Genomic DNA, 25,991 nt, shown 5'->3' with positions numbered 1-25,991 from the left:
CAGGCTGGGTTTGCATCCGCTTTCAACTGCCCTATAGCCAGGGCTCCTGTCCCACTCCCTGCAGTGACTCCTGCTGGCAGAAACTAGCATCGCAGTTCCCTTGAGCTCCCAAACAGCCTAGGCTCTGCACCCACCCAGGGCCAGACCCTCGGTGTGTGCAAAGCCGCACACAAGTTTCTCTGTTGGCTTACATGGGCTGAAGGCTGGCCCATATTTGCATTTGCTAAAGGCATGAAAATGAAATCAGTACCCTGCCAACGAGAAAGGCTCTGAATGACTCCGGTGCTGCGGTTTGCTGGTGTTCACCACATCATCGGAGCAGGCTGCTGAAGTCCGGGGGTGAGTCGTCTCTCTCACGCGCAGAGAACAGTGCTGATGTACGTGTTTCTGAAAGGGCTCTTGGCAGACGTGGCAGCGACCCACTCCCTTACATGGCTGAGCACCGGCTGCTTGTGGTGGGCTAAAGAGATGTGACCGGAAGGCACCTGCCAAACAAACCAGTGGAATTTCTTTTACTGGATTGACAGGGTCTCCCCGCCATGCCTGGACGTGTCAGCTGCTGGAGACGGTTGCAGGATTAGCTCGGAGGTGCACAGGCATTTCCATACTCCAGTGCCAGATCACTGTTTGCAGCTCTGTGCGGGTGCTTGTGTTGCATCTTGAGGGAGATCCAGCCAGCTGCAGCCTTTTTTGCTGTGAAAACGGGGAACTGTGGAGACCTCCCCCCACACCACGAATTTATCCCCTCGGATGTAATTCTGGCCCTGGGAAAAGCCTGGCACCTTTCCCAGCTCGGAGCCAGTTCGTTGATAAGAAAAGGCCAGGGTGAGGTTCCAGGGAGCAGGCTCGGTGGCCCCCCAACGCTGATCTCTGCGGATTGCCTTCTTGCTGTCTCCCCCACAACTCAGTTCATGCAGTGGCCAAAGCCACAGGTCACCTGCCCCTCCCCTGACTTCGGAACCCCTCTCCATACTTTTTGCACCCAAACAGGAGGGCCAACAAATCCTCCATCTGGACTCTCGGTTTCCAGCTGGGGTGAAAGAGGGGCCATCTCCCTGCATGCCATTGGCTAATCCCCTGTAATCCCCATCATGTGGTTCCCCGGGAGAGCGTGTCCCACAAACAGGCTGTCAGAATGAAGGCTGTGAGCCTGCTGGAGGGGCTGCTCACCCCCATGCCAGGGACCCGAGCGCACCAGCCAGAGCCAAGTTCAGGTCTCTGAGCTGGGGTGCTGGGGGCCATGGCAGAGCCAGAGAGAGCTCCCCACAGCTGTGCTAGGCGGAGGAGGAGGTGATATCAGGTAAGTGCCACTTTCCAGCCTGGCTCCGAGACGTGGAGCCAGCTGTGGTGTCAGATATGGACATCCCCGCTGGGGGAGCAGCAGGACCCAGGGTCCTGAGTCGCCGCCTCTGCCTTCCTGAGGGGCTCTGCTGGATCTGAGGGTCCTCGGCGAGCGGGGCCAGGGCATGCTTGGACCCACAGAGGTGCTATGCTGCTTTAGGGTATGTTCCCAGCCTGGCTGCTTGGGAAGGCGTTATTGGCTGAGGGAGGAATGGGGCCACGTTGTACTGTGAGTTCCCACGGATCTGAGAGCTGAAACCTGCCGTTGATTTGGTTGTGAATCTGCCCCAAGGCTGGTGACGGGCATGTCCTAGAAACGGACGAAACCCCAGTCTCTGCAGTGCAAGGGCGGGTGTTTTCAGAGCTCTGTCTGTCCATCTGTCTATCTGCCTGCAGCCTCCTAGGCCCAGTCCCATGCTTCTCTATCAGACTCGGCTGTTGAGGCATCCCAGTGGGTTACTGCTCCTCCTCCCTTTGACAGCATCCCGTCATTGCAGCCACCATGGAGGGCTCCCAGGGAGAGGCAGGCACTAGCTGGGACGTCAGAGCCAGGCTAGCAATGCTGTGTGTGCATCAAACATGGCCACAAGAGACACCCAGCTCAACCCAGCCACATGCCCTAACGTCGGGGGAGCCTGCAGGGGGAAGGAGATTTGGGATCTTCATAAGAAAGCACTGCTGGGATTCCACATCCAGCTCTGAGATCCCAAAGAGGCAGGTAAAGTGAATCAGTGAAGTGGCAAAGACATGGCAAAGGAGGAGGAAGGGTTAATTCATCTGGAAAGATTAAAAGAACTTACGGCTCAGTTCTGCTCCGGTTACACTCAGTTGTCCTGTACCTGTGGGCTCGCACCCACAGTCTGGACTGACACCGATTAGGCTCTTTCTCAGCAACTTTCCTTAGGAGTTTTTCCCCAGCATCTACCCCTTTTCCTGCATATCCCACGCCAGGCTTGTCTTCACTTAGCCAGAGATCCATGATCCAGTGATCCATCTCCGGGGTTCCATTTAGTGGGTCTAGCAAGGACCTGCTGAATCAACCGCCGATGGTGCCCCCATCAACCCAGGTACTCCACCAGCTCTAGAGGAATAAGGGAAGTTGCTGGGAGAGTTTCTCCCATCGACCTCCCACAATGGGGATACTACAGACATTCCTGTGGCACCTTATAAACTAACAGATTTATTGGAGCATACGCTTTTGTGGGCAAAGACCAACTTTGCCAGATCCAGACTACGCCTCTGACGCTTGTCACCCACAGGTACGTCGACTCCAGCTATGCTATTCTCGCAGCTGGAGTTGCGTATCTGAGGTTGACTTTCTCTGGTAGCAAAGACCTGGCCCTAGCGTCATATAACAAGTATAGACGCGCTTCTTCTGGACTAGGAGTGGCCCAAGGTGACCTCGCTTAATGTGATTCATTGCTGGACAGTGCCTGAATTGGAGAGTGGTGCTTTTACTCTACAGTAGGAGTGTCTGCATCCAAACTCACTTCGAACTAATAAAACCCGTTTCGTTCCCACCTCGGTTAGTTCGACAGTGAGGCTCAGCTGTCAGCAGGCTAGATTTCCTGGAAAGCTCAGAGCCAGAGTTCCAAGAGCTAAACATGGATGCGTCAGCCCAATTTTCAGAAGAGGCCGGCATTGGCGAGCCTTGTTTTGGTGCCTAAAACTCCCCCTTCACGTGCAGGAGCGTGGCAGCCAATCAGTTTCTCTGATCTGAGGTGGGAGAACAAGGGAGATTAGTAAGAGAAGGGATGTGAACTATCAGCTGGCACTTCCCCATAGAGTGGGGAATAGCTGCCCAAGGGAAGCCCCACAGATGCAGACAGTTATAATCACCCTAGATACAGAGGAAGAAAATTAAAGCATGGACCAGCCCTATTCTGGCTGCCCTGGGGGATGGATTGGAGGAGTCATTTCCGCTATTGATTTCTATGCGAAAACACCCACTGGCACCAATGTTCCCACTCGTTTCTTTTTTTCCCCCCATCCTGGTGCGGAATAAATTTTGCGATGGGCACCGAGGCGGATGTGCACCACCAGTAGACATACATGCTGCTGGCTGCGGGCATTGTGGGTGCTCTGCAAATCAGCTGGGTGGCTTTTAAACCTCTCCTGGGCAGCCACACAAGCGCACAGCTTCGGGGGAATGCTGCCCCGATGGAGACTCCGCTGCTCTGGCCCCTTTTTTTGGAAAACAAATTTCTCGCTTGTCCAGTGCAGAACTGCTGAAGACTCACATGTAGGGGTAAGCCCCGGGACCGTCAGAAAGGCAGAGGCAGCATGTTTGTCACGCCGGCCCCGGGACGGGTTCTGCGCCCATCGCTAGTCAAACTGTCATTGCTGCTGCCTGCATTCTGTTCCCACAAGCACTTGCCATTTGGTTGCAGCAGCAGCTTTTCTCTTCAAATCTCTAAGCCCTGGAGCTGATACTCCTGCCCGCATCTACGTCATGGCATGTGCTAGCCATGCAGGCTTTTGGCTGTGAGTGGGGACTCTCAAGTGTCCTTTGCAGCCCTTTTAGGCCAAGGATTCTGGGAGCGCAAGGATAAAAGCATCCGTCTAAGTAAATTTGTCTGCAGGCGTGGTTCCCAACCTGGGGTCCGCAGAGCTGAGTATTGAAGGGATCCTTGAGAAAAATAAAAGATTAATCAAAACAATCACAGAAAATAAAGGTTTCAATAAATTGCAGCATTACAAGCAATGATTTTAAAATTAAATATCTTCCAATAATATCATTCATGGATGTTCAAAAATCCATCGGGCGGTTTCCTTTTTCATTTAACGAAGTGTGCATAGCCGCTGGAATTGGCTTTGATGGGAGGCTGTGAATCGTCTGGGGGGTGATTGGGGGCCTGTGAATGGTTTGGGGGGTGATTGGGGATCTGCACTAGTGAAAAGGTTGGGAACCACTGGTCTGCAGGGTTGGACATTGGGTTAGCAAGAGGGTTGATGACGGACAGAGCCCTGCAAAGCCGCAGACATCTGCTTTATATCTGGGGGTATCTGCGTCTGCGGGTGGGGCTCTCTGTGGATCATTTTTGCAGATGCAGATGGGGATACAAATCTTGCACCCGTGCCAGTCTCTAGCAACGGCCTGCGCCCAACATCTGGCCCCACAGGTGGCAGGTTCTTTGTGCCTGATTCTCCATTGCCTAGTGGCCTGGGCAGTCATTCTCACGGGATAAAGTGAGCACAGAGCCACTGTAAAAAGGCCGCCAGAGGAGAGCGGCATCAGGTCCTTTGGGATTTCTTGCTTCTGCACAGCACATGCTACCTTTCTTGGACAGCTCTGCTTGATGTTCCAGCGAGTATTGCAGATCACCCCCACCGGCACGAAGGAGCTCCTGGCTGTAGCTAACGGAGACCCCAGCTGGCGTTTGTGACCATGGGTCTGGGAGGGAAAGGGGAGATCTGAAAAGAAGCAGCGCGCTCCTTCGGAGTAGAGACGCTAGAGGTGGAAAATCCACCCTGTGTTACCATTGGTCACTGTACCAGTTCCTTTGGGTGCATCTGGCAGTAGGTGACCCTGCTTGAGCTGAGCCACAAGGATCTGCCCAGAAGAAGAGTTCCCCTCCCCTGCAAGTCCCATGGCACCTTAGAGACTAACCAATTCATTAGGTCATGAGCTTTGGGCAGGGGGGAGGGTAAAATCCACTTCCTCCGATGAATGGAGCAGCAAAACTGAACCCAGAAACCTCTCTTAGCGTCTGGGAATTTGCTCGCAGTGGGCGAGGAGGCTGCTCCATGACTCGGCCTTGCCATCGCAGACCCCAGTGTCTCTGAGCCCTGCAGATCCTGGAGCTTGGCTCTGGAGAGGAATGAGTCCCCAGCAGGTTAGGCTGGATAGTAGCAGAGAGGTCGCCAGCTTAGTCTGTACTCCAACAAAACAAACCAGCAGAAATGTAGCGTTTTAAAGACTAACAAAATTTGGTGATGCGCTTTCATGGGACAGACCCACTTCCTCAGATCAATCTCATTTCCAGTACGGGCTGACATATATAATATAGATTATCTACGAGGAGAGGCTGGTTAACTGCAGGGACCAGGAAGTTAACACTCAGGGTGAGCAAACTTTTTACATCAGGCCCTAAGTTTCATCCCTGCTATCGGCCTGGCTCTACGGCTGCCCCTTCAGGGGCGTTACTGCTGATTTACGCCTGGAGATTCAGGCTCCTTGCATCCAGGCCCTGCTGTAGACTGGGAGCCCCCCATCTAGTGGCCCAGGGAGTCTGATCGGAGCCCTTGAGGGACAGTGACCCCCATGGGCAGTTGCTGCCTGGGCCCAGCCCCGGCTCCTGGTGCTGTGAGTGAGTCATTTGCTCTTGTCCTCCTGGTGCCAGGCTCCCCCAGGCTGGAGCCGGACTGAGCGGGGAGCTCGGAGCCATGCTGCTATGGCGGGAGGCGGAGTTCCAGGAACGCTGCACCTACATCGTGAAGGACCAGCCGTGCGAAACTCTCCCACGTCCGGAGTTCCCTCGTGCACAAGCCTCCCTCCCCTGCAACTTGGCCTTCTGGTGCGACAGCAGCAACAAGGTGAGTCACAGGGGCCGAGGGTGGGGTGGGTGCTGGGACCCACGGCCACAGCAAGAGGCAATGGGAGGAGACAAGGGGCTTCTGGATACCCTGTGTGCCCCAGGCAGGGGGTGTCGGACCCTTGCACCAGGCAGCTGAATTGTGCACAGTCCCCCCAAAAACATACACGTGACCATGCTGAGCATGTTACTAGGCATACACTGGTGCTCATGCTAACGTGCACAGGCTAAACTGCAAATACGAGCGTGTGCGTTGTTCACGCTCACCCAGATGCACGTGCCCGTCGTGCACAACTGTGCCCGCCTGCCCAGAAAGATCCCCTCACCCAGCACACCAAAGCTCACAGCCACACCCCTCGGGGCACCCAGAGGCTTTATGCACCCAGCCAGGCCCAGGGTGGTATCGCACACAATCAGCTGCACATGCCCAGCGCGTGCAACCCGGCCCGCCCGCCTATCGCACCCCATCAGCGGGGGCGCACCAGCAGGCCTGCACGCAGACCGCCCGGCGCTTGCGCTGCCGTCTCTGCTTCCTGCAGGGACAGATGAAAGCAGCAGGGGCTGGGTGGTGCGGTGAGAGCTGCAGGCGCTGAGCCTCCTGGCTGTGACAGCGAGGGAGGAGGCCCCCCGGGCAGGCCTGCAAGGGCTGGAGCTGCATGCGGTGTTCACCAAGTGACAGCCTCTGGGCTCGGCTTCCTCCCATCAAAGCAGGAGAGCGAGACCTGCAGCAGCCACCAAGGCGTTAACCGGCCCCTCCCCGCCTGGCAGCCTGGTCGCTGGGGGCAGGTGCCCAGTTGGTGGGGTGGGAGGGGAGGGCTGGCAGTGAGCCCTGGCTGCAGCCGGTGCCCAGAGCCCTAGGCCCCGGCAGGGGGAACGGAGCTGTGCTGGGGGTGGCAGGTTTGCACCATTTTTCGTGGTGCCCAGAATGATTCCAACCCCCCGGAAGTGGGCATATATATAAAATAACCCGGACGCGGACTGGAAACAACCCCCCACCCCAACACACGCTCCCTGGGCTCCCGATACTCAGGGCTCTGCCCACGCGGGCACCAGCAGCTGCGTTCTCCTCCCTTTCCCTGGGGTTGCTCGGGTGGAAGGAGCAGCCGCCCAGCGCAGGGTGAGCAGCAAGGCCAGCTGCTGTGTGCATCCAGCTGGGTCAGTGTGGGGACAGGAGGTGCAAGGGGTCGGAGTGAAGGGGCACAGTGTGGGGGAGGGGCGCAGGAAGGAGGGGCAGGAGTGCAGGGGAGGGGCAAAGCAGGGAGGGGTGGGGCAGAAGTGCAGGGGAGGGGCACAGGACGGAGGGGTGGGGCAAAAGTGCAGGGGAGGGGCAGGAGTGTGGGGGAGGGGCACAGGTGGGAGGGGTGGGGCAGAAGTGCAGGGGAGGGGCACAGGAGGGGGGGCACAGGAGGGAGGGGCAGGAGTCTGGGGGAGGAGTACAGGAGGGAGGGGCAGGGGCAGGAGTGTGGGGGAGGGGCACAGGGGGAGGGGCAGGAGTGCGGGGGAGGGGCACAGGGGGAGGGGCAGGTATGACGCACAAAGGGAGTGTGCTGCAGGGCGGGGGTGGGGAAGGAGAGCACGAGGAGCCTATGGGGGACAGAGGGCAGTGGGGAGCTCCATGACCACGGGGCCCAGGGGCACCACAATCCACGTGTCCGGGGCAGCCGTTCCCCTGAGGCCGGCCCTGTGCCTGACATTCACCCAGGAGCCCCCCACAGGCAGCTGGTGCCTCCTCTGGCTCTCCGGCCACGTGGCGTCGAAGCACCACAGCGGCTCCTGCTGTGGCGACCCAGCCACGTTGCTCTGGAAATAGAGTTACTGGCCAGGCCAAGGAGCCAGGTGGTGCCAGTGGTGGCTCTCCAGGGCGTTATCACTCCGGGGGGGGAGCGGCTGCCAATCCCCCTCCTCCCACCTGCTGCACGGGCAGAGCCACAGGGCCCGGCTGGGAGCCGGCTGCCGCGGGCTCTGCTGCTTGGCAGCTGTGCAGGACACAGCTCTGAACCTTGCCGGAGCTGAGCACCCAGCTGGAGCTGGGGACCCAGCAGCCCATATGGTTGTGTCCCGCAGGCTCCCTGGCTCTGGCTTCCACACGCCCTCAGTGTTAACCCCCTGCCCTCACCCTGGATGTGCCCTGAGAACTTGCCCCCTTGTCTTTCCCTGTCCCCACAAAGGCCTGGGCCCGTGCAAAGGCCTCTCCAACCGGGGGTGGCGGGGGGGGAGGGGACTGGTTGCATCTTCCCCACCCCAGAGGGGAGCACTAGGTCTTGCTGCCGTTCTGTGGGCGCTGGAGGTGGCAGGTTTCCAGGGGCCTAGGAACCTAGGACAGAGGCCAGGCCTGGAGCTAGGGACAGGCAGAGGGGCCTCAAGGAGCAGGGGTGGGGAGGCATCTTCTGACCACTGTTTCCTCTAATCTCGTCGCTCTGCGTGCACCGTTTTTTCCCATCCACATGCGGGATAAATTTGCTTACGTGCCCTGAGGCGCGTGCAAATGTGCACCACCCAGGGAGAGCCAAAACTAACTCTTTGCTTATCAGCTGGGCCCCAGCCACACAAGCACACAGCATCCAGGGGACAGGGCTCCTGCCTCGTGTGGCTCTTGGGGCCGGGGGGTGAGTACTGAGGCTGTGCACACAGCAAACCCTTCACTGAGATTCCCAGGCCGTGCCCCCCTCGGCACCAGCCCTTTCACTCTCCCATGGAAGGAGATGCTTCCATGTCCCCTCTGCCAGTGGGAAATGTGGGTGGGGGTCACGGGGGTGCAGGCGGCTGATGCTGGGAAGGAAGGAACTGCAGAGGAGGAAGGGCACCAGTCCAGTGACGAGCTGGAGGAGCTGGGAACGGTGCAGCAGAGGAAGTGAAAGGAAGGGAGCAGGGACATTCCCAGCAGCTGGGTCAGGCTGGGGTTTTCCTGCTGTGTCAGTCTGTGGCGGGGGGGAGGTGGGAGCTGTCCTGGCTGTGCCGGTGTCCGCTCCTGGAAAGGCTGGGGTTTTCCTGCGTCTCCTGTGGGAGAAAGGCTGCAGGGCGTTACTGAGACTGGCGCATGCAGCTAGAACAGGAGTGGCACTGATGGGCCCAGCTGGGAGGAGGTCTGGTCTGGTCCCCTCCCCTGGGCTGCGGTTCTGTCACCTGCTGTTAGCTGGCCAAGCCTATGGGAGCCTCATGCAACTTGGGCCCCACCCAGCCATGGGAAAAAGTACCCTGGAGTAAACTGGGGCAGGAGCAGGCCCCTGATCAGCCACTTCGGGCCCCACCCTGCTGCCTGGACGGGGCCCCTCCCCACTGGCAGTGTGCTCGGTCAGTGCCCGGGGCACAGGAGCATAGCCCAGATGTGCAGGGAGGACCACCGCCTCCCAGGCTGAAGGCGGGAGACGAGCCAAGCTTGGCCGTCCCATTGCGCAGAGAGCACGTGGCTGGAGAGTGCAGGGAACGAAGGGGCAATGAGCCATGGTGACAAGGGGGCTGAGATATGAGCCAGACCCTTGCGAGTCCCCCACTTGCTGTGCTGCCTGCTCTGTCTGCTCCATGGCCCAGTGTTGCCTGCAAGCTGAGTGCTCAAGTGGCCACCCCGGAGATTCTCATACCGCTCAGCTGGTTAGCAGATTGGCCACAGCTGCCAGCGTTTGTTTCTACCGGTGGTGCACAGCCCCACATGTCTCGGTGCACAGAAAATTTATTCCGCATGTGAGTAGAAACTAATTCCAGGGAACGCTGCATGGGAGTGCTCTGATCGGCACATGGGCCTGCTCCTCTGCCTGGGCTGGAGGTAGAGGGCAGAGCACTCCAGGGGGAGGGGGAGGGGGAGGCCAGAGAGAGATGGGGGATGGGCAAGCAGAGCAGAAGATAAACTTCGCTCCCGTCCAATCTCCCTCCGGCATGGAAGGAACCCCCGGGCTCCAGATGGTGCCAGCGGCTTCGGCACCCCCAGGGGCAGCCCAGGCGAGGGCGGAGGGAACTGGGCAGGGTATAGCACAGGGTTCGGCTCCCGCGCTGCCGTGCGCTGGGGCGGAGGGACAGCTTGCCCCACATCAGCTGCCCTTGCCGGATCCCCTTCCATGGACAGTGTGCTGGCCGCTGAGACGGAGGCTGGAAGCGCCTGCCCTTGGCCGTGGGGAGGAAGCAGAGACGCGCATGGTCTTGCTATGAACCAGCCAGGCGTACAGGCTGCCTTCCCCACCTCCCAGTCCAAACCCTTGGCCGGGCAGGCCTGCTGGGAGCTGGAATTCCTCCTTGCCCCATTGCACAGGCAGAGTTTGCATCCAGCCCTGAAAGTCACTAGCCCTCGGGCTGGCAGGAGGCCAGATCTGGCTCGGTCCTGCTCCGGGCCTGTAGGAAGAGACAAGCTGCACTGTGCAGAACGTCTGTCCTGGTGGTGGGGCTGAGCCCCTGCCCGGAGGTGTCCCTGCATGTAGCAAAGCTGGGATGTTTGCAGGAGGCTCTGGGCTCTTCCGCTGAGGCTCCCAGCTGGAGCCAGTCCCTGACACTCACAGGAATCCAAAGGACTCAGCTCCCCTGTGCTGATCTACCCGCTTCTCCCTACTCCCCTGCCCTGCAATGCAACATCTGCCGAATCCTGTTCGGGGCTCAGCATGGCAGAGGCCCGGGCTAATTAACACTGGAATGATCCCATGGGCTGGGCTGCACGCCAGGGCTGCCCTCACCTGTTGGCATGGCCACCCAAATCCAGGCGAGCGGCTGGAGGCCTGGAGCGGACAGGCGGCCCTGGGCCCAGTGTTGAGTGAGCTGCAGTGTGGGGGAGGGCGCAGGGAGCGTGTTGCGCTGGGGAGGGGGATGGCGGTGGGGGACGGGGGGTGTCTCAGGAACATGGTAAAGACACAGGACCCAGGGAGCTGCTGGGATGATCCCCAGAGCCCCGGGCCCAGGCTGCATCGCTAGGGCTGCCCCATGCTCACGGCCTGCTGCTGCTCCTGCAGGTGGCGGCGGTGCTGAGCCGCGAGTACATCCCGCCTGGCACGCGCTTCGGGCCGCTGGTCGGGGAGGTCTACACCAAAGAGAATGTGCCAAAGAACGCCGACAGGAGGCGCTGCTGGAGAGTGAGTGATGCCCCCCCGACCCCGAGCTCGGCTCCCTGCTAGGCTGTCCTGGAGGGAGCTGGGGCAGCGTGCTGTGGTCTCCCCAGCCCCGGGGCCTGTCCCCACCCAGGGCTTTTGTCTACTGCTCCGCGCTAGCCGTGCAGCCTTCCTCCCGGCTGTGGCTGCTCCCGGCAGCCAGCCAGAGTGGGTGGCTTCCTGTAGGGGTGGAAGCTGCTCTTACAGCAGCTGCCGAGGATGCCAAGGGCAGAGACAGGCAGGGATGTCTCACCCAGCAGCAGGAAGCAGCCTGGCACGGCCCCAGCCCTCTATTCCTCCCAGCCCTGCTCAGCTCCACCCTGACCTACTGAGCCGGGGCTCCCTGCCTCCCACCAGTCACGGCCAGGGGCACGCTGGCTCCGAGGGCACAGAGAGAATCCCAGGCATCTTTTCAGAGCTGGGGTAGTGAGGGGCTGCCTCAAGCATGCTGGCTGTGGCGCAGCCTTTGGGAACACTCGAATCAGGGAACCTTCTTGCTGGCTCCAGAGCACTCAGCCTCTTGGCCCCCAGTGCCGTAGCCAGACAGTTCGGAGCTGGGCCGTAGCTGTCCAGAGCTCGGGCGGCTGGGATGGTGGCCTGAGCAGAGTCCGGGAAACGCAGCAGGGTCTCAACACTCGCCAGAGTTCCCTGCTGAGAACCCTCGCGAATGCTGCATTTCATGACTATGGCTCTCGCCTGGAGGCTGGCGGCTGGCAGTCCAGCCCCGGGGGAAGCGGCAGCTGCCCGTGCTCCTGCCGTGGGCCCCAGGGGAAGCGGCCGCTCGTGAACGATCGAATTCGCAAACGTTCAGTTCGCAAATCTTGAGACCCTGCTGGACGCAGAGCATTGCAGGAAGCTATTTCCCAGGGCGAGGGCTGGGGCCACGTCCCAGCACGGCCCTGGGGCAGACGGCTGGAGATACCGTCCATGATAGTGAGTCTGAAGCAGTGTTCCCGCGCATTTTTTCCCTCCTGGGTGGAATAAATTTTGTTGTGTGCACCGAGGCATGGGCAGATGTACACCCCCAGTAGAAACACATACCGCTGGCTGTGGGCAGCTGTGGATGTTCTGCTTAGCAGCTGGGCAACTGACTCTCTCCTGGGCCCAAGCGCTCAGCTTACAGGGCACACTGGTCCTAAGGGCAGAATGTGTCACAGCTGGGTGCCATGTGCCCTGACCAGAACCCCTCTTCTGTCCAGGGTCTGGAGTCCACCCAGGGGTACATCTGCTGCTCCCACCACCCACCGGAGTGAGCTGTAATCTCGCTACCTCTGGCTCCCATGCTACAGCAGGGTGTGCTTCAGCAGCGTACAAATCCCAGGTCATTGCTCTGGGGGTGAGCCTGTGCTAAAACACCCCCAAACTGTTTGTGGAACCCGATCATGCCCCCAAACAGTTCAGGGACTCCTGATTGCCCCCAGACTTTTGTGGACCCCCTCCCGATCACTCCCCCAAAGCATTCGGGGACCCCAGTAAAAGCCAATTCTAGGCACTATGTACACCTCATGAAATGAAAAAGGAAACCACAACATCGATTTTCGGACAGCCATTCATCACTCTATGGGAAGATATTTAATTTACAAATCATCATTGGTTGTAACTTTGCAATTTATTGGAAACACGTTTTCTAGGATCATTTTTATTTATCCTTTTTTTTCATGGACCCCCAGCAATCCCCTCCTCTGGGGACCCCAGCTTGGGAACCACAGCACAGATGTATCCAGAATGCACCTGCCATCCAAATGCTTCACATGCATCAGAGAATGAAGTCCCTCAGTCCCCATTGCAAGCTGCATCACTTTTACTGGAGGGGAAACTGAGGCACAGACCGAGCTGCTCGTCGGTGGCAGGCACAGAAATAGAACTCAGGAAGCCCACACCATGTTCTGTGCTCTCACCGTTAGACAACCCTCCCCTAGTAACCCCGAGTAACCCTTCCCTGTGCCTGGAGGGGTTAGTAGGGGGAAATTTTGCTGCTCAAACTGCAAGCGAAAGCCCCTTTCTTCATTCCCCATCTGTGCTGGGAACTTCAGGCTGGCGTCAGCAGGCCCCGGTGCTTGCTGGGGAGGGTTTGGCTGGTTGGGGGAGGGGGTTGGGTTTTGGTTTGTTTCTCTTGTTTCTTAGAAGGAAATAACCCCATGGCTGTGAGCCAGCCGGAACTTCTCCCCGGCCTCCTTCAGCTTTTCCTGCTCTTCCAAGAACCAGGCAGCTCTCCGCTCTGTGCCTCCGTGGGCCAAAAGCGGAACAGACCTGCCTTTTCTGGGCCCCTGCCCAGTCCCTCTTGCTGGGAAGCAGAGCTGAGTCTGGGCCAAGGCAGCCGCAGAGGCGGTCGAATTTGAAACCAGAACTCTGCCCGCGTGCAGAGTGATATCAACAAGGGCTGGGATAAAGCTCCCCCGGTCCCTGGTGCTAGTGACTCACCAGAACGCCACAGGGTAAGCATGATAGTCAGAGAGCGCTCAGCCAGGTGGCATCTCATGGATTTGGTGCTTCGTTGCACTTAGCAGCTGGTCACAGCACAGACACTCCATGGTGGACATGCCCAGAGCATTGATTCTACGCCCTTGTTTGAGCTGGACTCCTTTTTGCAGAGGGTAACCTTTTCCCTTGGGGCCGATGCCCCTTTGGCAGCGAGGGGTTGGCTTTGCACAAGCCAAAGAGGCAGCTGTGTGGCGGCAGAAGGAACCTGTGGCTGGGGATAGTCGGGACTCCCAGGTTCTGTTCCTGAATCTGGGCAAGAGCTTGCTCTGGTGGATTGAATTTGCAGCTGGGAGCTAGGACCAATGTTCCCTACAAGCTCAGGAGAGCTTCAGATACCCTCCAGCTGATCAGCAGAGTGAGGGTTTTGCTGCTACGGGTGGTGCACATTTGCATGTGCCTCTGTGCACATAGAAAAATGTATTCCACTCATGAATGGAAAAAAACCTGCACATGGATGGAAAAGATTAGTGAGAACATTAGTCAGGACTCCGGGGTTCTGTTCCATGTTGACCCAGCCTGGTACAAGTCCCGGCTCTCCTTTCTACTTCAGCATTTAAAGGGGGGTTACAAAACTCAGCTCCCTACAGCTCAGCCCATCCCAAACCTGATGGGCCCATCCCAGGAGGAACCAGATGCAGCGTAAACCTCCTGACCGCTGCACCGCTCACTGGGCTGTCTCTTCCCTTCTGCCTCCTACAGATCTACACCCCAGCGGGTGAACTCCAGAGCTTCATCGACACCCAGGACCCCTGCCGCAGTAACTGGATGCGCTACGTAAATCCTGCGCCTGCTGCCCTGGCCCAGAACCTGGCGGCCTGCCAGAGCGGCCGGGAGATTTACTTCTACACCCTCAAGCCCATCGTGATGGGTGCCGAGCTCCTGCTGTGGGACCACCCCCAGTCTGCCGCGCGTTTGCAGTGCCCTCTGCCGGGGGAGCTGGCGGAGGGGCTCGGTGAGCAGGGGCTGGGGGTGGGGCTGGTGTGCTGCAGTATCTCGGCCCACCAGAGAGAGTCTGGCTGGAATGGCGGGAGGGTTTGTCGTGCTGGAGAGCGTCTGCCATCCTACGTGCCTGGTTTTGCACAGAACTCCTGCCAGCTGAGCTCAGGAACTCAGAGGCCTGGCTGACGTGCCCGCAGGGGCCGCAGCTCACTGGGGCAGGGACTGAGCGCCAGCCCAGCCCTGAGCCTTGAGGGAGGTGTGGCGGGAAGGTGTGTCCAAGGAAACCACATCAAAGGCAGGTGAGCACGGGTGGTAGGTGAAAGCCCAGATGGGGACAGCAGGTCTTAGCCCCGCCCCTTTTGTGCAAGGCCCCCCCCTTCCACACAGACAGTCTTCTGTGGAGCCAAGACCAGCCCCTTCCCAGGCTCCTGCCCTCAGCCCCTCACCATCTCCATACCCCTTATTGTCCCCCATCCCAATGGGTGGCCTGGTCCCACCCTTCCCAGCCAGCCACTGGGCTGCCGTGCCCCAGCCCCAGCTCCCCTTGGGCAACTGGAGAACCATGTTCTCCACCCTCCATGCAGGTGAGTTTCCTGTGCAGGGAGGAAATAGGGCAGGTCTGGTCCACCTGGTGAAGGAGTGACTATGAGGCAGGGGCCAGGCAGAGTGAATGAGGCAGGTTCCCAGCCCGGCTTTCCTCTCCCTGCATCAGCACAGCTGTTTCCAGAGATGACTGCCTCTGACCTTCCAGTGCTGGGTCTGGGTTCAGGGTCCAGCCCGAGGCCGGGTCGGTCCTTACGTCCTCCAGCCACCCTGTCCCTCCTAGTAACTGGGCTGAACCAGTCTCCAGCCCCTCTCCCCTGCCAGGCAGCACAGAAAGATTCTAGATGGGGCCAGGTACCAGAGGAGGGTCAGCCCCCGTGGAGGAGGAGTGTGGTGTACCAGAAGTCTCCTTCCATCCTGTGTTAGGCAGCCTGTCAGAGCCGAAGAGCCAAAACAGCTGTGGATAGAGCGTAAAGAGCCGCTTATTCCATACTCATTTGTTATATCCATGGCTATGTAAATGTCCAGCTGTCTCAGAGAGAGCGGGAGAGAGACACAAAAATAAATATCGACTACGCAGCTCAAAGCCATCTCCCTCCCACAGAGCCAAGCCCCCCAGCCTCCTGTGCTCCCCCATCCTAACCCAATGCCGGTGACTCACTTTAGCTGCTGCCACGCACCTCTCCCTCCAAGTGGGGGGCACACGCGCAGAGCAGCGGTAAGTGCTCCTGGCGCGCAGCTGAGCCACCGGCCGGCCACCCAGCTCTAATCTATCTCAGTCCTCGGCTTTGCCCACCGCGGCCATGCAGCACTGACACAGAGACCCTAAATAGGAATATTTGGGGGGTTCTCCCCTTACTCCTCACCCAGCCCCTCAAAGGGCTAATTGTCTTATTCCACCCAGCAGAAAATAGCCCAGCCCAGCACAGGAGTGCTTCGGTGCCGGCCTGGCCAGGCGGGCTGCACAGAGTTCCACTTGTTCAAATGGCCACGTGAAATAAGCTGGATGGTGTTTTGGGGGGGTACTCAAGCCAGGCTCACCGTTCGAGCGGGGCAGGCTTCACCCGCCTGAGAACAGGAGCTGTTCTGCAGGGCCTGGGAGCTCGTCTGCATCTGGGTCTCGGGCGCGCGGACCCAAGGATGGGAGCCTGGCTAGGATCTGAACAGACAGCTGGGTTGATAAATAGGCACTCGCATGTATAATCATAAACAGAGGGCCCAACCAGGGGGTTGGCGGGGTCTCTGCCAGTGACACACCCTGGCAAGTACCACTACCGGGAACTCATGCAGTAACGTCCAGGTGTTCTTGCTTCTTTCTGTGCAGAGCGTTCTGGTACCTGGAAAGCCAGCGCCATGCCCCCCACCACACCGGGGACTCAGCCCCAGCACGTGAGCTCTGCTGCCAGCCCAAGCCTCCCAGCGACGTACGTGACAGAGGAAGAAGGCAAGAGGGTTGGCATGGAGGAGCTGGGCAGGGAGGCACCGCCAAACGCAGCAGGAATCCAACACGTGGCCTTGACGCAGCTGCCCCGGGAAGTCAAGCTGTGGCCCGGGGGGCCTAGCCTTTCCCGCAGCGCCTCTGGCAAGGAGAAGTGCAGCCCTCCCCAGCAAAGAGCTGCGAGCCCCAGGAACCAGCCAGTCCTCCCCGGCTGCCCGTACCACCCTACAGCCTCGCTGTGCAAGGAGCTGCAGCGCTACCTCGGCAGCCTCTACTCGTGCTGCCCGCTGTATGTGCCAACAGGCCTCCTCCCCCAGCCCTGTCTTTACACCTGTGGACCCCTCCCAGCCCACTACCCCTGCTTTGTGTTGCCCCCCAACGCCTCGCCCTTCCTGCCAGCCCTGCCCCTGAGCAGGGCGGGGGAAGGCGCTGCCTTGGGGTTACCCTCGCAGGCTCCGCAGGCGCACACCTGTGCCCTGCGAGACAGAGCCTCTCCTTACGTCAGCCCCAACAGGGCGGTTTTGCCTCCTGGAAAACAGGAAGCTGAAGAGCTCCAGAAGCTCCCCTCCCACAGCAACACCTTCTTGCCAGGCTCAGACTACAGACCAAAGCAGAATTCGTCCCCTGCCAGGGGCACCTCCTATACCTCTGAAGTTCAGCCGCCGAAAGCTGCCTCTCCGCAGGAGGCCACCAGGCTGAGCACGCCAAGGCTCGGCCTGCCGGCTGGCTGCTTGGGCACCACGCCCGTGCCCTACCCACTGAAGAAGCAGAACGGCAAGATCAAGTACGAATGCAACATCTGCGCCAAGAGCTTCGGGCAGCTTTCCAACCTCAAGGTACCACGGAGGCAGTCTGAGCCACTCGCCCACCCTCCTAGGCCAATAGCAGTCTTGTCCCATGCAAACCCCCTCCGAAGACGCTGGCAAGAGCCTGGGGACAGAGGTTTGCAAGGGGCAAGGTCTAGCGGCTAGTGCACTAGGCTGGGACTCAGGAGCCCTAGGTTGTATCCCTGCCTCTCCCTGCAGGGTGACCTTAAGCCGGTCACCGCCCTGCCTCATGCCTCAGTGTCCCCACCTGTCAGTTGAGGATAATGGCGCTGACTCACCTCTGCTTTGGGTTCTGTGAAGGAAAAGTGCCTCCTCCTCTGGTCAATGCCCTCCCTTCCCTCTCCCTCTTCCAGCCTCCCACCCTTTTGAGCCATTAAATGCGGCTCCTCCTTGGAGCCGCGCACCGAGAACACCGTCCACCGCTTGGTGGGAGAAGTGTGTGACGGACGCGGTGGCAGCATCAGGTTGGAGCCGGAGGGGCTGGAGGTGCCTGGCTTTGGGGGAGCGGGAGGCCATTGAGCCCTGGATTGTACGTTTATTTTTACCCAGCGAGCAATCAATAGACAGATGGATAGAAATAAATGTACAGTACGTGGCTCTTTGCACTCTATCCATGGCTCTGAGGCCCTAACTGGCCGGCCACCTGTGAGTCATGTCCCACCCGCCTCCTAGGCTTCCCAGCCAGAAAACGCAGTGGCTGACGATGTTATGAGCTGGATGCAAGGCCCCTGGAACTGGGCTTTGGGGGAGACCCTCTCTCTCAAGCGGGTCAGGAGAGCTGTGATGAATCATGGTGGCATCCATGAGGACACCTCTAGGCTCACCTCAGAGGCCTTTACTCCTCCCCTGTATTATCCCAGCAGCCCAGGGCATGTCCCCTCTCCTGGATCTGGCACCTGGATCTCATTGCAGGGGAGTTTTCTCAGGACCTCTCCCTCAGCACAGCACAGCCCTGATGGGGGAGGCCGGGGCCAGGCCCACTCTGCCCCCCAGGTTCCAGACTGGAGGGAAGAGCCAGCCTAGGAGGGGGCAGGGCAGCAATGGACGGGCAGGATCCCCCATTATTTCTGCACTTCCACCCCCAAGAGGAGCACAGCCTAACACAGGGACAGTCGCTTCTTAGAGCACCTAGTAGAAATTTCTCTCACCTCTCTCCTTCCATCCCTTGCTCCTTCCAACCCTCTGGCCTCCTCCCATGCTCTCCCTCTTCCTTCCTTTCCCTCCCCACCCCGGCAGGTCCATCTGAGGGTGCACAGCGGCGAAAGACCCTTCCAGTGCCACATCTGCAAGAAGTGCTTCACCCAGCTGGCTCACCTGCAGAAACACCACCTGGTGCACACGGGCGAGAAGCCTCACAAATGCCTGGTGGGTGGCGCTCCCTCCTTGCTCCTGCTCCAGCCTCAGTGCTGGGGAAGGGGCCCCGGGGCCCATCTGAGCCCATGACGGCTCAGGGGCGGTTAACTCTGAGGCGGAAGAGTGCAGCCCATTGGGGCAGTGGTACTGAAGGAGGGGCCATGGCCTCAGCCGGGGGGAGAGACCCAGCTGGGCCTCGGTGTCTGGCAAGGGGGAGGGCGGACACCAGTCGTGAGGTGGCGGACGAGGACTCTGCTGTGCAAGCGGACACAGATACCCGGAGCCCAAACCCCTGGGACAGCAGGGCCCTGAGCTGGCACAGGATCAAATTCTGCCCTGGGCTAAGTGAGCCCAGCTCCACTGCCCGGGCTGGAGTCTCCCCCGGCCCCGCAGGCTGATCCCGGCAGCAGGCCGGGGCTGGGGGCAGGCTGGGGCCTGAGGGACTAGGCAGGCTGCCAGCTGCAAGTCTGATGCGCCTCCCTCCCACCGCAGGTCTGCCACAAGCGTTTCAGCAGCACCAGCAACCTCAAGACCCACCTGCGGCTGCACTCGGGCGAGAGGCCGTACCAGTGCCACCTCTGCTCCTGCCGCTTCACCCAGTACGTCCACCTCAAGCTGCACAGGCGGCTGCACGACCGCGAGCGCCCGCACCGCTGCCCCAGCTGCCCCAAGAGCTACATCCACCCCTTCAGCCTGGCGCTGCACCGGCGCGGCTACTGCCCGCTTGGCCCCGGCGCCGCCGGCCCCCCTGCCCGGCTCAGCCACGTCAACAGCATGATCGACCGCTTCGACTTCAGCCTGGATGTCAAGCGCCTGGAGGGGGAAGGGGCCGACCCCGCCCAGGATGCTGGGCTCCTGCAGACCCTCATCCTGAGGGAGCTGGAGACAGGCAGGTGTGGGCAGCTCCTCGGGGACAAGGGCCTCTGCTCTCCCGGCCTCCACAAAGAGCAGCCATTCCTGCCTCACTACAGCATCGCTGTCAAGCAGAAAGACTTCCCACTGCAGCCAGCCTGACCCACTCCTGCCGCTGGCACTGGACGGGGCCCCTCAGCCCCTGGTTAGCTTTGGACAGCTGTGCTCCCCAGGCTGCCTCTGGGCCAGGACTAGGCGGCCGACCAAGCCCCTGCAGACGCCTGTGGGCTCTGAGTCGTCCCCTCCAGGTGCCACGGAGCAGCCCTGGGTGCTGGGGGCTGGGCTGGGGGACAGCAGCCTGGGATTTCAGTGTATCCCTAAGGTGGTTCGGGTGCCAGGGAGCTGGGGGTACTGTCTCCCACTCTGCAGGACGTGCTGGGTTGTTTCTGGCAATGGCCTGCCCAGGCTGGGTGCTGAGCGGACAGGGGACTGACACCAAGGCGTCCCGCTGCAGGAGTTGTGACTTTCAGTGAGCTCTGGCCCTGCAGCAGCTCCTTGGACCTAGGAGACTGTAGGTGCCTGCAGGGATGCGGGGCAAGCTCAGCCCTCCTCTGGGTTCCTGGGATCTCTCTCCAGGCCGCGGGTGAGGGGCTGGGTAAGACGCACTCTGCACCAGAACTCTGGGAGCTGCCTGGTCTGGGTTACCTCTGTGAAACGGCCAAACCTCCTCTCTCCAGGTGATGACATCACCACCAGCTGGCTAGGCCAGGGTGGCAGGCCCCAAGGGCTGGCCAAGAGTCAGCTGCGGTCACACCGCGCTCCTGATGGGACCTGGTTTCCTGGCAGCTTCTCCAGTCCCCCGACAGAGATACCAAAACCTGCCTGAGATCCACCACGTCCTTCCCAGACCCACAGCAGCCTCCGTGTCCAACAGGGGTTTGTGCCAGCTGCCCTCCAGACCTCCAGTGCCACAGCTCCAGAGCCTGTGTTGAGCCCCCTATGTGCCAAGAGCCTGGCTGTGCCCACTGCTCCCGTGGGCCCAATTCAAGCGACAAGACAGTCCAAACCCAAGGGAGTGCAGGTCTCTGCCTGGTTTACGGAAGGAGCTTTAATCGCGCAGGTCCCCCAGACCGGCCTGCCCACCTGGCAGGTTTGTGCAGGACGAGACTTCGCCCCAGCCTATTGAACAAGCTTTAATCTCTCCTGGGCCCCTAACTGTGGGGCAGGGAGCTGCACTCAGAACAAGCCAGGGACCCCAGCCTGGCCTATGGAAAGAGCTTTAACTTCTCCAGTGCCCCCAAAGCTGGGCTGTGAGCCCCTCCCCGCTCTGGGGCCCTCGCCAGGATCTCTCATGGGGCTGGCATTTGACCACACCCTGGTTTTTATTTATTTCTTGGCTGGCTGCAGCCCGGGGGTGGCTCGCTGGCATAGCGCAGGCTGTCCCCAGAGTGCTGGCCTGGAGGAAGTGGGGTCCTCATCCTGGGGACAGGGATGGGTGGAGGGTGGAAAGAGGGCAGGTTGGTGGGGGGAGGGGCCCGTTTAGTCCATTCTCCCCCCATTAGCTGCTTGATCTCTGACAAGGGCAGGGCTCAGGAGACACCTGCCCTACGCGGTGGGAACCCCTCGCCCAAAACACCCCACTGGTTTCCCGCTCCTACATCCACCCCTTGTCCCCCACTCCTTTCCGTCCTGTCCCCAGCACCCTCCCTGGCCAGCAGCCTGCCTCTATGCTTTGCACTAGCCCCCCACAGGCCCTGCCTCACCGCTCCTGTGCTCACCTCTGCCCCCCTTGGACCCTCCCTCTCTCCACTCCTCCTGGCTGCAGGCTCAGCCCCCGGCTCCCTGCCCCCTTGGCCCCACTGAGCTCCTTCCACTCCCCACAAGCCAGCACCTGTCACGCAACACTCGGGGTGGGCAGACAGACCCCCCATCAGCCCCTGCCTCAGATGCCACAGCTGAAGCTTCTGACCCAGGCCCTTTCGCCCTTTGCTTTAACAGACTCAGGAGTTCACATTGGCTTCCTCTGACTCCAGCCACTTGGCCCTTTGGGCTTGCCAGGCTGCCAGCTGTAAGTCTAACATCTGTCCCTCCCACGTCTGGCAGTGTGGAGGGGCCGGGGCTGGGGGGTTTTGATTCCAATGTTTCCAGTCAATAAAATGTTCTGCCCTCGTAGTTGGATATTTGGGAAAACTCTTTCACCAGGAGGGTGGTGAAGCACTGGAATGTGTTGCCTACAGAGGTGGTGGTGGATTCTCCCTCCCTGGAGGTTTTTAAGTACCGGCTTGACAAAGCCCTGGCTGGGATGATTTGGTTGGGGTTGATCCTGCTTTGGGCAGGTGGCTGGACTAGATGACCTCCTGAGGTCCCTTCTAGCCCTGGGATTCTATGTTCTATGATACCCAACGAGGAGGTTCCGGGGAGATGTATTTCATTAGGGGGTCCCTGGAGCTCTTGGCAGCCCAGAGATCGCCTCTTTGAATGTCCCTGACCACTGAACAAGAGGTTCTTCCTGTGTGTGGTCAAGGCATGGTCACTGAGCAGTAATACAGCCCGTCAGGCTGTATATGGTGTATGGGGACCTTCAACACAGAGTCGTGGCCTGCATGGATCACAGGCTCTGCATGCCACCAGGCATGGCAGGCAAACATACTTCAAGGTCCCAGCTGGGTGGTGAAGGGGTCAGGAAGGGGGCTACTTTTAGCTGGTATCCAGCATTAGGTGGTTACCCGCTGCATTATTGATTGCTTTCCATCTCTGTCTTAAGACCTGGTATGGGGCTGTTGCCAGGGCCAGCATAGTGGATAAGAGGGCCAGTCTTTGGATTAGCTACAGTAAGCAGTCCATGGTGGAGGAATTGGAACAGGGAAGTAGGTTGGGGCTCAGATCGCATGAATTCCTTGTTTGGTTCTGTCACTGAGTGGCCTTGGGCCAGTCACTTTACCTTTACCAGTCTGTGCCTTGATTTTTCCACCAGTAAAATGGGTATAATGTAACAGTCCGGGTCCCTGTACACCCCTGCCCTCTGATGGCAGAGTTCAGAACTGCTCAGCTGTTCATCATAGACCCAATGCTGCTGACAACGACTGGGGATTCTTTACCACAAGTGTTTTTAAAGCAGGAAGATCTGGACTGTGACCTCAAGGCTGATGTGAATTTCCTGGTTGTCCAGGGATTAGTGATGATGCTCATCTGTGACTAAGGCCAGGGCTGGGGCTAATCAGTATCTGTGTGTGAAGGGCTTTTGGGGCCTCAGCTGGGGAGCCCTGTGAGCAGCTCTCAAAAGTGTTGCCAGAATTAGCGAGCAAACCGAGTGGGGAGCTGAGCCTGTTGTGGGGCCTGGAGTACAGTAAGCAACAGCCACCACTCATGTCCAAGGGGAAGTGCTCTCTGCTCATGATGTGGCTTCCTGTTTCCTCAGCAAGCCTGGGAAACAGTGAGTTCCTTGTTGTAGCTCACGGACGGGAGTTCTTCCTGCCCAGCTAGTAGAACCCATCACCCCTGAGAGGGTGCCAAGGAATCAGCCATGTGACTGGCTGCTCCTGGAACGTGCCGGCGGCAGGCTGGGAGCCTCAGCAATAAGCCTTGTGCTACTCCGAGGAGCTACAGCAAAGGTGTCACCATGAAACTAGCTCCCACGTCCAGGGGGCTCTGTAGCAAGCGTGGCCACAACTCTAGATATGTGGAGGGAGTGTCCCAGCCACACTAGTCCCAGCCTCTTCCAGCAGGGGGCACTGCAGGGAGGGGGGCAGGCACTGGTTGGGGGCGCGCCCAGCTGGGCCAGTCCCAGCATCTCCCAGCAGGGGGTGCTGCAGCGAATGGGGCAGGCGCATTGGTTGGGGGAGCTCCCAGCTGGGCCAGTTCCAGCATGTCCCAGCAGGGGGCGCTGCAGCAAATGGGGCAGGCGCATTGGTTGGGGGAGCTCCCAGCTGGGCCAGTCCCAGCATCAACCAGCAGGGGGTGCTGCAGCGAATGGGGCAGGCGCATTGGTTGGGGGAGCTCCCAGCTGGGCCAGTCCCAGCCGCCAATGGAAGCAGAAGGTTCCTAGCATGGATGGGAGGAACCCTTTTTCCGTGGGTCCCCTGGTGAATCTCTCTGGTTCACAGGCTCCCTGCGTGGTAGGCAGGCTGTTTCCACCCCTTTTCATAACAGCCCTTCTGCCACCAGCACCTCACCCCAGAGCCCGCTCCAGCTGCCTGGCAGCTGCTGTCTAAAGAGCTGTGTGGGCGCGTGACTCATGTCTTGCTGGCTCCCCTCCCTCATGTCCTTCCCCTTATCCTCCTGAGGGGGCAGACACAGTGTGCAGGGCTGGCCTGGGCGCTCAGCCCCTCTGCCTGTCACTTCAACAGGAAGAATGGAAAGAAGCAGCAGCCCTGAGCTCTGACCTTTGCTGTGCTCTGAGAAATCCCCTTGCTTACCAGCAGGCCTTGTGAGTAATCCCCTCCGCGTGGTGCAAGGGGTGGGCGGGTAGGCCGACACATCCCCAGCTGGCTAAGGACGGGGCCTGGGCCTTCCTAGAACTCACTCAAGGCTGCAGACTTGAGCGTGACTTAACATAACCCAGTGACCCCATTAAGCGCTCAAGGTAGCACATTTATTATGGGCCTGATCCTGCCCTTTTGAAACCAACAGGAGTTTTGCCATGGACTTCAATAGGAGCAGGATCAGAGCCGGAGTCCTTTCTTGTGGCCCAGTTCTAGGGGGTGCTGAGCCACTTCTGGGAAGTGCTGAGGTACCCTTAAATTTCCTTCAGAGCTGGCCCAGAGGAAGGGTGTTCTTGTGGTTAAGACAGAGGCCTCTGAGCTAGGGTGAATCATGTCACTGCTCTGTGCCTCAGTTTCCCATCTTTAAAATGGGGATAATGATAGGTCGACAAGGCATTTGTTCACCCTTGGTCTAGTCAGGGGCTGGTGGGGATGGACTGGGTCAAACTTCAGTGTCAGAGGCCCAAGAGTGCTTGCTATTGTCTTTTCAGTTTGTGTGTCACTTCCCCGCCTGATAGAGCGCTCCCTGTATCACAGAGCCAGGCCGGAAGCGGGACTGCAGGCCAGGGTGGTGAGACTCCTTAATCCCTAGCTGAGTAAGAGAACTGGGCTCATGAGCTCCTCCAAGCTGCCAGGGGCAAGTCCTGCCTGACCAATCTGATTAGCTTCTATGACGAGGTAACAAGCTCTGTGGACATGAGGAAGTCAGTGGATGTGATATACCTTGACTTCAGCACGGCTTTTGGTACGGTCTTCCACACCATTCTTGTCCATAAATTAAGGAAATATGGACTGGATCCTTGGACTATAAAGTGGATAGAAAGCTGGCTTGATGGTCGGGCCCAAAGGGTAGTGGTCAATGGCTCAATATCTGGATGGTGGTCTGTTTCAAGCGGAGTGCCGCAAGGCTCAGTTCTGGGGCCGGTGTTATTCAACATCTTTATTAATGACCTGGATGAGGGACTGGATTGCACCCTCAGCAAGTCTGCGGATGACACAAAACTAGCGGGAGAGGTAGATATGTTGGAGGGTAGAGAGAGAATCCAGAGAGACCTGGATAAATTGGAGGACTGGGCTAAAAGAAATCTGATGCAGTTCAATAAGGAGAAGTGTAGAGTCCCGCACCTGGGGCGGAAGAATCCCAAACATTGTTACAGGCTGGGGACCGACTGGCTCAGCAGTGGTACGATGGAAAGGGACCTAGGGGTTATGGTGGATGAAAGTCTGGATATGAATAAACAGTGTGCCCCTGTAGCCAAGAAGGCTAACGGCATACTAGGGTGCATTAGGAGGAGAATTTCAAGCAGATCTAGAGAAGTAGTTATTCCTCTTTATTTGGCACTGGTGAGGCCACATCTGGAATATTGTGTCCAGTTTTGGGCCCCCCACTATAAAAAGGACGTGGATTTGCTGGAGCAGGTTCAGCGAAGGGCAACAAAAATGATTAAGGGTCTGGAGCACAAGATCTATGAGGAGAGGCTGAGGGATTTGGGCTTGTTTAGTTTATAAAAGAGAAGACTTAGAGGTGACTTAATAGCAGCCTTCAACTTCCTGAAGGGGAGCTCTAAAAAAGAGGGTGATAAACTGTTCTCAGTGGTGTCAGGTGGCAGAACAAGGAGTAATGGTCTGAAGTTGCAGAGGGAGAGGTGTAGGTTAGATATCAGGAAAAACCGCTTCACCAGGCAGGTGGTGAAGCACAGGAATGCGTTACCTAGAGAAGTGGTGGATTCTCCATCCCTTGAGGTTTTTAAGTCCCCGCTGGACAAGGTCCTGGCTGGGATGACTTAGTTGGGGTTGATCCTGCTTGAAGCAGGGGGCTGGACTAGATGACCTCCTGAAGTCCCTTCCAGCCCTGTGATTCTGTGATTCTGTGGAAGCCCCTAACTCCCTCTCCTGCCCTGGGGTGGGGCTTTAGGGTGCAGAGCTCTGCCTGGGGAGAAGCCTGTCTGCCAGCTTCCAATGTGAAAACTCTGCAGAGAGCTGAGCTCAGTGTTTCGAGGAACAAACTTCCGCCGGAGAACAACAAGGAACCAGTGAGGCTAGGAGAAGGCAAAGGGTCTTGGCCTGGCTTCCTGCAGCCTCCCCCAGCACAGCACTCCTCCACCAGCTGAAGCAGCAAGGCTAGCTTCAAACACGGG

General features: G+C 59.0%; 1 protein-coding gene across 1 annotated transcript; it reads left to right on the top strand.

The window, feature by feature from the left end:
- The first annotated feature begins 3,809 nt into the window (after positions 1-3,809).
- Positions 3,810-19,534, top strand: ZNF683 (zinc finger protein 683). The gene is made up of 8 exons (XM_074976060.1): positions 3,810-3,825; positions 4,389-4,530; positions 5,685-5,877; positions 10,805-10,924; positions 14,120-14,372; positions 16,227-17,176; positions 18,404-18,532; positions 19,013-19,534. Exons 1-8 carry the CDS (start codon positions 3,810-3,812, stop codon positions 19,532-19,534), a joined length of 2,325 nt encoding a protein of 774 aa, XP_074832161.1.
- The last annotated feature ends 6,457 nt before the right edge of the window (positions 19,535-25,991 follow it).

The sequence above is a fragment of the Carettochelys insculpta genome, chromosome 24 (genome assembly GCF_033958435.1).
Source record: "Carettochelys insculpta isolate YL-2023 chromosome 24, ASM3395843v1, whole genome shotgun sequence".
Taxonomy (NCBI): domain Eukaryota; kingdom Metazoa; phylum Chordata; order Testudines; family Carettochelyidae; genus Carettochelys; species Carettochelys insculpta.
This window is presented reverse-complemented; position numbering and strand designations above follow the sequence as displayed.